The sequence below is a fragment of the Micropterus dolomieu genome, linkage group LG07 (genome assembly GCF_021292245.1).
Source record: "Micropterus dolomieu isolate WLL.071019.BEF.003 ecotype Adirondacks linkage group LG07, ASM2129224v1, whole genome shotgun sequence".
Taxonomy (NCBI): domain Eukaryota; kingdom Metazoa; phylum Chordata; class Actinopteri; order Centrarchiformes; family Centrarchidae; genus Micropterus; species Micropterus dolomieu.
In genome coordinates this window covers 22,100,857-22,113,232 of record NC_060156.1, presented here as the reverse complement: position 1 = coordinate 22,113,232, position 12,376 = coordinate 22,100,857, and the positions used below count along the sequence as shown (strand labels likewise).

At 38.8% G+C, this 12,376-nt stretch overlaps 2 protein-coding genes across 5 annotated transcripts in view; both read right to left on the bottom strand.

Moving 5' to 3' along the window:
* The window catches only part of cacnb4a (calcium channel, voltage-dependent, beta 4a subunit), a 37,382-nt gene extending 33,813 nt beyond the window's left edge, over positions 1-3,569 (bottom strand). For 2 of the 3 annotated variants that reach the window (XM_046054771.1, XM_046054769.1), the window contains exons 1-2: positions 3,241-3,474; positions 1,159-1,242 (exon numbers count right to left, since the gene is read on the bottom strand). In XM_046054771.1, coding sequence (XP_045910727.1) covers positions 1,159-1,242; positions 3,241-3,303 — 147 coding nt within the window. In that variant the 5' untranslated portion in view covers positions 3,304-3,474. Of the gene's footprint in view, positions 1-1,158; positions 1,243-3,240; positions 3,475-3,530 lie in introns of those variants that run through there. The other variant, XM_046054770.1, reaches the window with a different exon arrangement.
* A 1,339-nt stretch (positions 3,570-4,908) lies between these two features.
* stam2 (signal transducing adaptor molecule (SH3 domain and ITAM motif) 2) overlaps positions 4,909-12,376 on the bottom strand; it is an 18,494-nt gene continuing 11,026 nt past the window's right edge. For both annotated transcript variants that reach the window (XM_046053434.1, XM_046053433.1), the window contains exons 10-14: positions 12,243-12,330; positions 12,065-12,119; positions 11,243-11,393; positions 8,474-8,640; positions 4,909-7,519 (exon numbers count right to left, since the gene is read on the bottom strand). In XM_046053434.1, coding sequence (XP_045909390.1) covers positions 7,318-7,519; positions 8,474-8,640; positions 11,243-11,393; positions 12,065-12,119; positions 12,243-12,330 — 663 coding nt within the window. In that variant the 3' untranslated portion in view covers positions 4,909-7,317. The remainder of the gene's footprint in view (positions 7,520-8,473; positions 8,641-11,242; positions 11,394-12,064; positions 12,120-12,242; positions 12,331-12,376) is intronic.

Below are 12,376 nucleotides of genomic sequence, written 5' to 3'. Positions count from 1 at the left end.
AGCAGGCTGAATTCCCAGGCTCACACAAATCAAGGTAATTGATTCCCTAAACTACTGCAGAGGCCAAAGGCTTTAGTCTTGGCAACAAATCGTCTGATGTCATAATCCTTTTGTTCACTTTTAACTTAACGTTAGAAGAATTGAACTTGTGTGAGTGAAAGTTGAGGAATGAACAATTTGATGGATTGAGGTCAGCAACCAGCAGCGGTGCACTGGTGTCAGACCACTCACTTTCTCAAGTCTCTCAAAAAAGATGGAGAGGAATTTCAACAGGAGTTTCTTCAAACAACAAATCCCCAAATGTGATTTCATTCACTGTAAGTGCTGGGATTGATATCACACATCAGAAAGTTCTCATCACAGACTGTCACAGAATTTTTTCAAGTAGTTTCACCCAGATTTTATGTTTAAATACATGAAAAGGTTGTGTTGATATATGGGCGCTACTACTTCAGCTCAAGCTAAATGCTAACATTACATTTACCATACATGTTTGAACAATTGGACGTTAACATGCTGACATTTATTTGGCATGTAACATTTAACATCTTAACCAATGTTAGCATAGTAACATGTGTAAAGTTAGCAAGCAATATTTAGCATGATTGAAAATGGTCAATATTTCTTTGTATTGCAGATAGGGATGCAGCAGTTTACCATGGTATGAAACTTGACGGTTATCATGACATGTACATTTGCTTATCAGGATGGAAAGTCTCACCTTTTGTATTAATTTTCAAATGAGAGACTTTTTACACATACTTCCATTTAAAAAAAAAATTTCAAGTTTTGTCAGGACATAATGTTTTGTGAAATTACAAGAAAGCATTTGTTCAACCCCCAAAAACAACTTCTGTTTTAAGAGTCACTGTAACTGATAACAATAGTAATAGGTAATAAATAATTGTGTAACACAGTGATACTGTGAAACTGGGATATTTTCTGAGACGGTTATCATACCATTAAAATGTAATAGATGCAGATGAAGAATCTTGCATATGTATTTCCTGAACAAATAAGAATGTGACTTAGGCAGTGACCAGCTAAGCTTAGTGGTACTAAATGAAGAGCTTTATTGGAGGCTATAGATACTGTACTCATTATGTTAAAAATTCCAGTTAGGGTAATGAGCCCTGCTGGCGTAGTAAAGTATCCTACCTGTCTGAGGATGAAGCTGGTGGAGGTGGTGCTGCCGTCTGACCTCTTCAGTCGGCTGCGTCTGGAGTAAGTCCCTCTGTTAGCCTGGTGAGGACAAAGCACACACGCACAAACAAAATTCTCTTTTTCATTTTCTGTATTTGTGAATCTGTTATTGTCATCTTCCCTATATTTATCCCTTACTCTCTTCCACACTAACTCAAGGACACCTTCCCTCCAGCAGCCCCATTAAAAACAGCGTCTTATCCCCTGGGGTTTTACGGGGCTCTGGCTCTTTCCAGCTGCCACTTGTCCTCTGTGATGGCCTGATTATATGAAGTCCGTCTTTTACTGCTTTATTAATCACTGCCATACCAAAAACCATCATACATTTCTTTTACATGAGCATTGCTAAGCTGCCCAGATTCACATTGTGTGACCCACTTTCATATCTAGCCAATTTGTTTAAGTGCTTGAGGAGCAAGTGAGGTAACACTTCCTCCACAGATACAAGAGAGTGTGAAAAATGGCCAAGACGACGTTCTCATATTGTTTGTTTTGTCTGACCAACAGTCCAAAACCCAAAGATATTCAGTTGACAAAACACTCCCAACTCAAGGTCCACATACTTGCTTTTTCTGGAGCTTTCGACTGCGTCACACGGGCCGTTCTCTTAAGCAGACTGAACGTGCTCAGTTGCTCAAACTTTCTATGATTTTACTTTCATATTAGACAAAAGCAGCAAATACATTTGAGAAGCTAGAACAAGGTAATGTTCAGCATTTATTGTGGCTTAAGTGATTATTAAAATACAGTAGTTAATTAGTACAGTAATTCATTTTCTAGTAAACAAATAAATAATCTATTCATTAGCTAACTGTTACAGCTCTACAATCATCAGCATTCAATTATCATTTGTTAGTTAGTCCTTCAAATGCTGCCCGCGTTCTCTTGCAATTTTCAGACCCTCCACATACCATCTGTCTGTACAATGCATTTATCTCAGTAGCTTTTGTTAGCTCATTTTCCTCTATTATAACAAACTGCATGTACACTATAGTGTATATTCACTGTGCAACTGACTTCATTTAATATATGCAGCCAAGCACAATACGGTGTTTTACCATATAGTACTGTCATTTGTTTCATGATTGAGGTGATGTTGCTGCTGTAAAGCTGCATTTTCCCTTTGGGATTGGCAAAGTACTCAACAATCTATTAGGAATACATGCAGAGTTTTGTCATTTAATCAATAAGTCAATCAAAAGTTCAGTTAATCTGCAAAAATTTTGAGTTTGATCAATAAAGAAAAGCCTTACTGCATCTTCTGTGAGATGATACAAGCATGTAGACCATCAGAGATTTCGCCATACCTTTTATTCTGTGGTTAACAACCCCATTAATGTTTCATGTTATATTAGGTCTTTGTGGACAATACTGCATATCAATAAGCAGGTCTGATTTTTAGCTATACCAGATCTTTATATGATCAATCATTGCACCAATGAGATAACATATCTTGATCTGTCCATAGTGGTTATTTAATCCATCAGATTTGTCTGAATGTATTTATGGATACCAACAGTAAAAGTACTGATGCAGTAGAGATACACATGACGGCCCTGTTCAGTATAAACTCTGTGCACAGTGCTAGAAATGTATTTCTTCTGTGGGAAAGTGACTTGAAGTTGGACCACCTCCTGCATCATGAGTGGAGTTTCATCAGAAAATGCTTAATAATTAAGAACCCAATTTCATTTCTTTTTGAATTTTCATCATACTGCAGCACCTGTGCCACTGTTTGATTAATGGCACCTCAGGGGCTCATCAGGAACGATGAAAAATGTAGCTTCAGTTAACAGAGAGCAGTAGGCTACTATACTTAGTTTGTCTGCAGAAAAATCTATTTCCAATGTTGTTGTTATTAGGAGTGTAAAAATTGTTCTCTTATAACAATAGGCTATATTATTTTCCTATCAATGTTATTATTAATAATATTTGTGTGGGATATTTGTATCCGTTCGTATAATTCATTGAAATAATTGTAAGATATGACAAAACAAGAGAAGAAGAGGCTCCATGATTTCACGCGATTGTTCTTACCTGAAACGCGGGCTTCTGCAGCCCGTCTCCTATCCCGTGTCGGGTGTAGATGTGCCGGGACATCTCAGCCAGTTCGTCGGTCCAGGGCGGAGGCTGCCGCTCCGTGCCGCTCCACTGGAACTGCTGCTGCTCCGGTGGCGGACAGTGGACCGCCGGATCCAGTTTTGCTCCGGTTCTGCTTCACAACACCTAAGAGAAAACACTTGTACTGTACTACGGCCGCTCGACTCTGAGGTTGTGTCCCACTCTACACGGATGTAGCCCATGTATAAGTGCGACCAGATACTGACCCTCCCCTCCACTCCCAGCACACAGAGCTTCTGTAGTGCTGCGTTCAACGACGACGCAGAAATTCTAAATAGCATTTCAACTTGAGATGCGCGACATCAACTAATAGGACAAACACAATTTTGTTCTCATTTTTCTTTTGTCTATTTTCTCATTTTCTTTTACAATCTCCATCTTCATTGCTCCATATTCCACATCCCATCTTTATGACTTTTTTTTGTGCAGGCTAAATTATTTATGGAGGCAAATCAGATTTATATAAGTTGTGAACTCAATCCAATTATTCTAACCCAATAAAACATTTGCATACACCAAGATGAATTTGGTTAAGCTAACATTAGTAGCCTAACCCTGCATGAAATCAAAGATGTGGCATCTAGGCAGAGAACAAAATAAGATGGGCCTATAAAAGTGTTTGTGTTTTTTTTATTTATTTTTTTTTTTAAATGTAGCTCTCCTGTACTGGTACAAACCAAACAAGTTGCCCTGGAGAAAGTATGAACAAATCAAATTAAACGTTGTTAGGCCTAAAATAAAACAAACTCCAAAAAAGATACTTAATTACAGTAGCTATACTTGCTTTTGAATTTATGATTAAAATGATTTAAATCTTTATTTACATTTCTGAAATTTTATGGGGAGCATTTGAAGGCAGCTTAAACTATCAGCATGACCTGGCATAGTTTATGCAAATTCATTCTCTTCAAAGTATAAAAAAATAGTGGAGGCTAGATAAAAAAAAAACAAAATCCCAAGTAAACCACAGAGAGAGAGAGAGAGAGAGAGAGAGAGAGAGAGAGAGAGAGAGAGAGAGAGAGAGAGAGAGAGAGAGAGAGAGAGAGAGAGAGAGAGAGAGAAAATAGTATTTGTAGCCCAACACTTTATACTGATTTAGCGATGCATTCTTCACTGAAACATAAAACAGCCCAGTTTTATCTGAGCAAATTAACTAGGATAAACAACAGATGATAAAATCTCGTCTTCCTCACCAGACAGTGCTACCAGCCGCGCTGTTTTCAAAAAATCCCACACAGAAAGCCTTTACACTGTGTACATGTCCTGATGGCATCCTGGAGAACAGCCCATGGTGTCTGTCTCAAACATTAAATTGAACAGTTTTAACCTGCACTTCACCACCAGAGTAACACTGGCATTTAAAAGTCCCCAGAGCATCTTTTTGAAAAGTAAAGAGAAGAAACCATAAAAAAGGCCAAGTTCCATAAATAAATCATGCCTCCTCATGTGGCTGGTGATATGTGCAGGGGATAGGAGAGCTAATTAGGTGGACAGTTACTATTTTAATCCTGTTCCGCTTAATTGTATAAATGTAATTACTTAAAGGCATCCATAGGGAAATGTAGGTAGAAACCACCCTCAATGAAAGGTACATTTTTTTTTATTTCAAAGAACATTATAAGTTTGCTCTGTTACAAAAGCAGTTTTAAAATCCTGGGTAAAGGATATTTTCCTGGAATATTTTAAATATACAGAATTATACATATGCAGCAGATTCTGAGACTGAAGTTACTTGCCCAAGTTGTGTCCTGGTCATTCTTTGATTTATACAGAAAAACAAGGCATCCAGTGGTAAATTAATGTTTACAAAGCTAAGGTGCAATGTCACTGACAAAACCAGTTATTCATATACATCTAATATACAAAGCCTTTAATATGAGACGCGAAAAGGAAAAACAGACAGTTCTGACTAAAAAAAATAACTACGGATCTACTGCAACAGGACTGTAAACTCTATAAAAGCTAGTTCTTAATTTTAACCCCTAAACTGCAGACAAACCAATAGTAGGTTTAAAACATGTCTCGCTTTCTTCTTATTAACGCCAACTAAAGACTTCTGAAGTTTTAGAACATTTTGCCTGGACAATGAAAGTAAAAGCAGAAGCACAGTAATAATTACACATTCTCCAACCAAGTAAATTACACATGTATAATGTCTCTGTCATTATTTTTTTTTATCTCTCTCTCTCTCTCTCTCTCTCTCACACTCCCTCTCTCTCTCTCACACTCTCTCTCACTCACACTCCCTCACTCTCTCACTCTCTCAGTACAGGCAATGTCATTGATTTTTTTTTTTCAATTTTGAAATTTAAGTAAATAGACATGAAATTCAGATTCGTGTCTTTGCATAAAACATGGATTCCTAACAAGTTCCGCTAAGCAGAAGAGACTCCACACAAAGATAGGAGGCAGGAAGGTACTGATATTAATCGTGAACAGGTGCTGCATTTCATCAGATTAATAAACACAAAAGAGATCCAACTAACCATTTCTCAACCTAATTACGAAACGCTGCTCAATGAAGTCATACAATGTAAAATCTGATTATCCTTGTGAAAATCAGTATCATTTTACAATGATGAAGAACCTATTATGGGTAAGCCCTCAAACCCTTACATAGGTAAAACATACATACATGTGCACACACACATACACACAAAAAATATCAACTTAAATATCTCAAATGCAACCACAGAATGCATTAAAAGGCAATGAGTTTATGGGAAAGTCATTTTTGAACCATTTACACAAATATAACTGTTAACACACATATCTGATGGTTGAAAATATCATTTATACTTCAGAAATTCTGTTCAAAACAGATCAGCTCCAGTGATGGATGCTGGTGAGGGAAGGAAACCAAGATGGTCACTAAAAGCTAAAAGGAAAACAACACATTTAGGCCATAATCACATTGCTGTAGATATATTTGAAAATGCCTTTTAGTGTCACTAGTTATAGCGCTAGTATATCGTGTATGTCTGCGAAGGCTGACGGCCATTCATGAGCGCCTTGGAACAGCTCAGTTTTCCCTGTACGAACTACAACGTGAGACTGGTGTTTCCAATTTGATTTATGAATGCTTTCAAAAAGTTGTGTTTTTGTCGGCTTGCACACAGTCTATACTGGACACGTTTCAGCCGTGATCTATACCACTGTCTAAAGCAGTAGTACACAGCGTTTTACATGCAGAGCTGCAATTTTAGTCCATTTTATACCAATCTGCACAAATAATTACACTGATCTTGCATTTTGCTACATTTGTCTACTGCACAACAGTACTGTGGCTGAAAGTATCCAGTGTAGAAGCTGACAGGGGACTGCAGCTGCTCCACTGCGGTGTAGACAAGGTAGTGTCAATAGATGGCCACAAGTGAGAGAAAATTCAGCATTACTTCACATTTATCTACATGAGAGTGGACATTTCCCGAGCCTCTGTTACCACCTTAGAAGATGTTCTTTGAAGGGGGTCAATTCAGAAATAGCATTGTGTGGGAGTAGCGTTGAGTTGAACTGTGGATTGTAAAATGCAAATTTCTTCAGAATTAGGCAACGACTGCTCATTACATGGACGTGGTAATGGTGAGCAAACCTAACTTTTCTTCTGTGTTGACCTGCAACGTTTATGAAGACCAGCGCCGCATTTACTGTCTGCCAGGAAAAAGAAGTGACGGACAGGAGAAAACTCCTGACACCATGTTAAGCCTCACATACAGAAGCTGAGGACATGCACACAGAGAGAGTCCTGACTCAGTGAACAACAGACCTGCATCAGATACACACCTCAGTTGTTTCAACTTTTGTGAGGTGTGTTCAATTCAGCTCAGGCACAAAAATGGCTAAAGGAATGTTCCCAAAGCAATTGCCACACACACACACACACACACACACACACACACACACAGTCACACGAGGTAAGCCTAACGAACACACCACTGGAAACTGAAATATCTGGAGTATGTATTAATTTTAGGTCTGCTGTCAGTTGGAGTTTTACAGCAGAGGCTGCTGATAATATGCTGCCTGCTGCTGCTGCTGCTGCTGATGAGGAGCCTGGTGAGGAGGAGCAGCTACAGGATAGGACACAGGAGCCATGCTGGAGTTGTGATAGGTCGACATGTCCATGGCCACGCCCGCATGGGGTGGGTAAGGAGCTCCAGCAGCTTGGTTCATGTACTGAGCATTCATACCACTGCTGTAAAAGAAAATACAGATGTGACACTTAGCACCAACACCAAATACAGAAAGTGAGTCTCAACATGTAGCTACAAACAATGGAGTTGGACAGTGTTGTACAGCAGTTACTTTAAAACGAAAATTACCAACCACAGAAACGAAAGAAGGCATCAGAAGGAGATTTTATGTATGACCCTTGAGCCGGTTGAGGCAAAAGAAGGACAAGTTAGAAATGCGTAGGAGAAATGCGATGCTACCAAGCTGACCAATCACAGTTCTTGCTGTCTGCATTGCCGCGATGTGAGGATACATTTTTGGGGAGGTGCTACGCTGTAGCCTGACGAGCACCTGATGTAACAGTTGAACACAGTTCACTGCACTGAACAGAAACTTTATGGGTGATTTGCAGACATTTTCCATAACATCATATAAACTTATATTGTATATAATGATACTGTATTTCATTGAGCTCTAATACAATCTATATTTGATTTAAAGCTACAATAAATACATCTTATTACCTCCAAAACCAACACAACATACCATATTATTATGATGAACAGTGATGCAAAAATAACTTTCTGTTGACCTGATTTGAAAAACCAGAGTCAATATACTTATTTGTTTCTATCGTTTCAGATTTTCCCATAAAATGCCCATTTTTTAAGTAGACCTTAATTTCTGAAGTATTACAAATTCACAGTGGTAAAAATAAAAACTTGTTCATAACATAGTTAAGCCCCTTATCTGTACTAGTCTATGCCACTGACATTACCAGTACACTACCTGACCTGTTAACTAACCAATATTCAAAACTAGTAGCTCATTAATGCTAAGAGATCTGAGGCGTCGAGCCACCTTTATCAGTCGCATGATGTGACCCACGTCATTATTTGTATTTGGCGTGTCTCTGCAGAGTTTTTAAATCTGATTTGTGAGGTCCTGTTTACAGTGGTGGGGCTGTAATTCTTACCTCATGTAGGGAGGCTGAACAGCTTGGCCGTTGGGTGGGGCTGAGACGTTGGGGGGCAGTGAGTGCAGTGGTCCGGGCTGGTCGGTGGGCAGAGCGTAGGGCTGCGCAGGAGGACCCTGGGGCATTGCAGGAGGCATGTAGGTAGGGCCGGCCGGGCCAAGGTAGCCCTGAAGATAACACAGAAAGAGGAGCATATCGGCTTTAATAAGTGCTGAGCGTATCATTGTTACGGCAACAGCAAACACTCGAACCCTTTAAGCGTTCTCGCTGTATGCTTGTAGTTCCCCGGATGTAGTGCCCGTATCACTTTCTGGTTCCCGTTTTGATGATCTTGATTGGAGCAGCACCCGGTCCAGGGATTCAATGCAGAGGATGTGATTTGGGGACTAAGAAGCTATAAATGCTTGGCCAGCTTGACTGTGGAGGCGGCTGGGGTTTTGAGCTCGCTAATATGACTCATTACGGTTTCAGGCTGTTGGATATTAATTGTTCAAATTCTGTGAAACTAGTATTGAGGTTATCCTTAACTACCTAGGGACTGGGCTAGTGTTAAGAAACACTAGAAGGAGGGGTGCTGTTTTGACTGTTTTTATGGTCAGATCAGTCTTATTTATTTTGAACAACATGCACAGGTTCTTTTCCCTTTGTAGTTTGCCTCGTGTATTTTTGGTTTTATCTGCATTCTTTGCAAATAAACAGAGAAATTTCAAAATAAAAGTACAAACAAAATGTTTTATAAACTGTAAATACTACAAAGCAAACACCCAGTCACAACATACAGAAATAAGTAGTATTTAAAGAAATTGTTTGACATTTTGGGTAACACGTACTTGGACTTGATGTGACTTCAGACTCCAGTAAGTCACTATGCCAATTGGTCTTCGTGCTAAGCTAAGCTGAGCTGAGCTAAGGGTTGCTGGCTGTAGCTTCACATTTAGCATACAGGCATGACAGTGGTTTAATAAATCCTCATCCAACTCTTGGCAAGAAAGTGAATAAGTGTATTTCCCGATTGTCAAACTATTCCTGTAAGCCCTAATTAAGTACAAAAACTACAACACATTTAATTGAACTATTATAAAACCTCAAATGTCTAAGTTCTCATATCCTCTCAAATGTTGTTTCTTTGTTTCTGACCTTATAAACCCCAAGAGTTTCTTTGCATTTCCTCAGAAAGTTAACATAAACTGTCTGTCTCAGGTTGACCCTAGCAAGTCTAATAAAAATACATCATTCAATATTTGGCTGGGAGTTAGACACAGAATGTGAGACATAAAACACCCAGCCATGTTGCATGAATAAAGTGAAGAATATTCCAGTTACTTTTCACACTTTTACACAAATTATAAGGAACAGCATCAGCAACACAGATATACAATAGCTGTTTTATAATATAAGATGATATCAAATATGAACAGTATAAGAATTTTACTTTTCTAATTCTACTGTATAACAGAATCCTTGTTACTGCAGGTGGACTAACCACCTGGTGGGGAGCTTTACAGTACTTGCAAAAAAAAAAAAAAAAAAAAAGAACGATGAAGGGCAAAAAACGAACACAGAAAGAACAAGTAGCACTCTGGTGTGGGCCTGCCCAATGAAGTCGACATTTCTCTAAATCTCAGGGGAGAGACAGTGACATCAATCACTGCAGAGAAACAGCCTCTGCCAAGAAAATCCAGGCAGCCGCCAACTCTCCAGGGAGGAAAAAAAGGGTTGACTGAATGTCAAGCTATCAGGACGAGTACAAGGAACAACAAAATCAACTGCTTTACTGGCCAAATATAACACACGAGTAGAGGATGTGAGAAATGAAATATGAGAATAATAGCAAGGTATATTTCTTCTGACTGCTCTTAATAATTTTCTCTACATTAGTCTTCAATTGTCTCCATGACCTAAAAAACATCACATCAGGAAATCAATGGAATCAATTGACAAGAGTGAAAGTCTACTCAGTGTTGACCTTAATTATGCAGGGTACTCATGGGTGGCCACAATGGGAGTTAACACATTTTGTCAAAACAAACCTCTTCTTTAACACAGAAAATATTCAGCCTTCAGTGTTCTGTCAACCAACCGTTAACTGAATCCACCTTAAATTATGTATGACTTGGTACTGCTTTATATTGACTCGACAGTCAACACGCATCACAAAACAGAGACGAAGATGACTGCAGCACAACAGCAAGCTTGAATGTTGTGATTTTGATGGTGTGAAGTTTTCCAAGCATACATGAATTCAACGTATGCTTGTTATAGGGAAATTAAGCCCAATCATCTGCCAAACTTAATTTATGTGTGTAAGTTGCCTATCATTTAGACAGGAGACATACTGTAAAACTAGCTACAGTTTCTGTGGCATTACACTTTAACCATATTCATGTCGCTACAGAAGAAGCAAACTCTTCGGAGAACACCAAATCCAAACTAAAATACTTTCCTTACGTCATAACACCAACACTTGTCCTGTCATTGCCAGTGTAGACAGTATTGATACATGAGCCAGCCAATGGCAATCCAGTCTAAAAATGCAGAATGAGCTAGGTACTCATGTTATTTTGTACTTTGTCTTGGGACCTTTTCATTTGGCTGTGTACCGCTGTTTTGTGGTTGGCTAGCTGATCTAGACAGGCTTAGACATGTTTTAATGTACTATGATGCACATCTACATAAATGAAATGTTTAAGTATAAATGCTAAAGATTAAATGATTGCTCAAGTGAGAATTTGGGCAGCACAGAGGACAACTTTGGGGCATTTTCCTGACCTGCATGGCTACAGCTTGGTTGCCGGTTGGTGCGTACTGCGCCTGCATCTTGGAGTAGGCAGAGTAGAACGGAGCCTCGTTCATGAGCTTGTTGTAAAGCTCCAGGGCCTCCAGAACTTTCACATTCAACTCTGACCACTCTGAGTGTTTCCTGCAAAACAGAGAGAGGCAGTTATTAGATAATATTTTTATTTGTGTCCTACAGATTTCCCCACTGGTCTTTGGTCTCAACAGCTAATTGTTGCTATCTTTATCCTACATTTCATAAATGCTGATGGATGTTAGATAATCTCAGACTAGAAGTGGAAGAGAAAGTACTATAAAAGTACAATTAGTTTGATTAACTTTTACTTAAGTAAAAGTACCGGTATAAAAATCTACTCAAGTAAAAAGTAGCTCATTTAAAATGTACTCAGAGTAAACATTACTTTGTTCCTTTTCTAACCTCCTAACTTATTTATAATGATTTAATATTAAATTTATACTTATTTAATTAAGTTGCAGTCTTTTGTGTTTTGATAACAGACAAAGCCATATCGCCCTTTAGATTTTAGTTCGTTTGACAGATATTTTGCCAAAGCAATGGCACAAAACAACATTAGAGACCTTTTATGTTCTAATGAAAGGTTTTGAGAATGTTTTCGCGCCCATGTCCTTTTGACTTATTTGAGAAAAGCCTCTTACCAAACAATGAAAACATCTGTAAAAACAGGAGTGTCGGGCTTCATCTAGCATGTCATTCGTTACTTTCCACCTCTGTCTCGGACACTTAGATGAGCCTTAAATCAGTAATAATAATGTTCACATCTATAAACACACTACCTGTCAATCTCCTGTAGCTTCTCATCAATCAGCGGGTTCATCTGTTCACATGCACCTGTTCAGATATTTACAGTTAGGAAGGGAGAAAAAAAAAAAAAAAAAAACAGTTAGAAAACAACAGTGTAGCTCACATTGCATAGCAGAGCAACTAGATTTACACCAGCTTTAAGGTTTATACCCTCCAGCTGGATCAGCTCTAGGGAGTCTGGAGCCGGATCTGCAGGATCTGCATTCTGCAGTAGTGCCAGTGTTCTGTCCATCTTCCCCTGTGTGTGGAGGGGGGGGGAAGAGGGAAAGAAAGAAAGAAAGAGA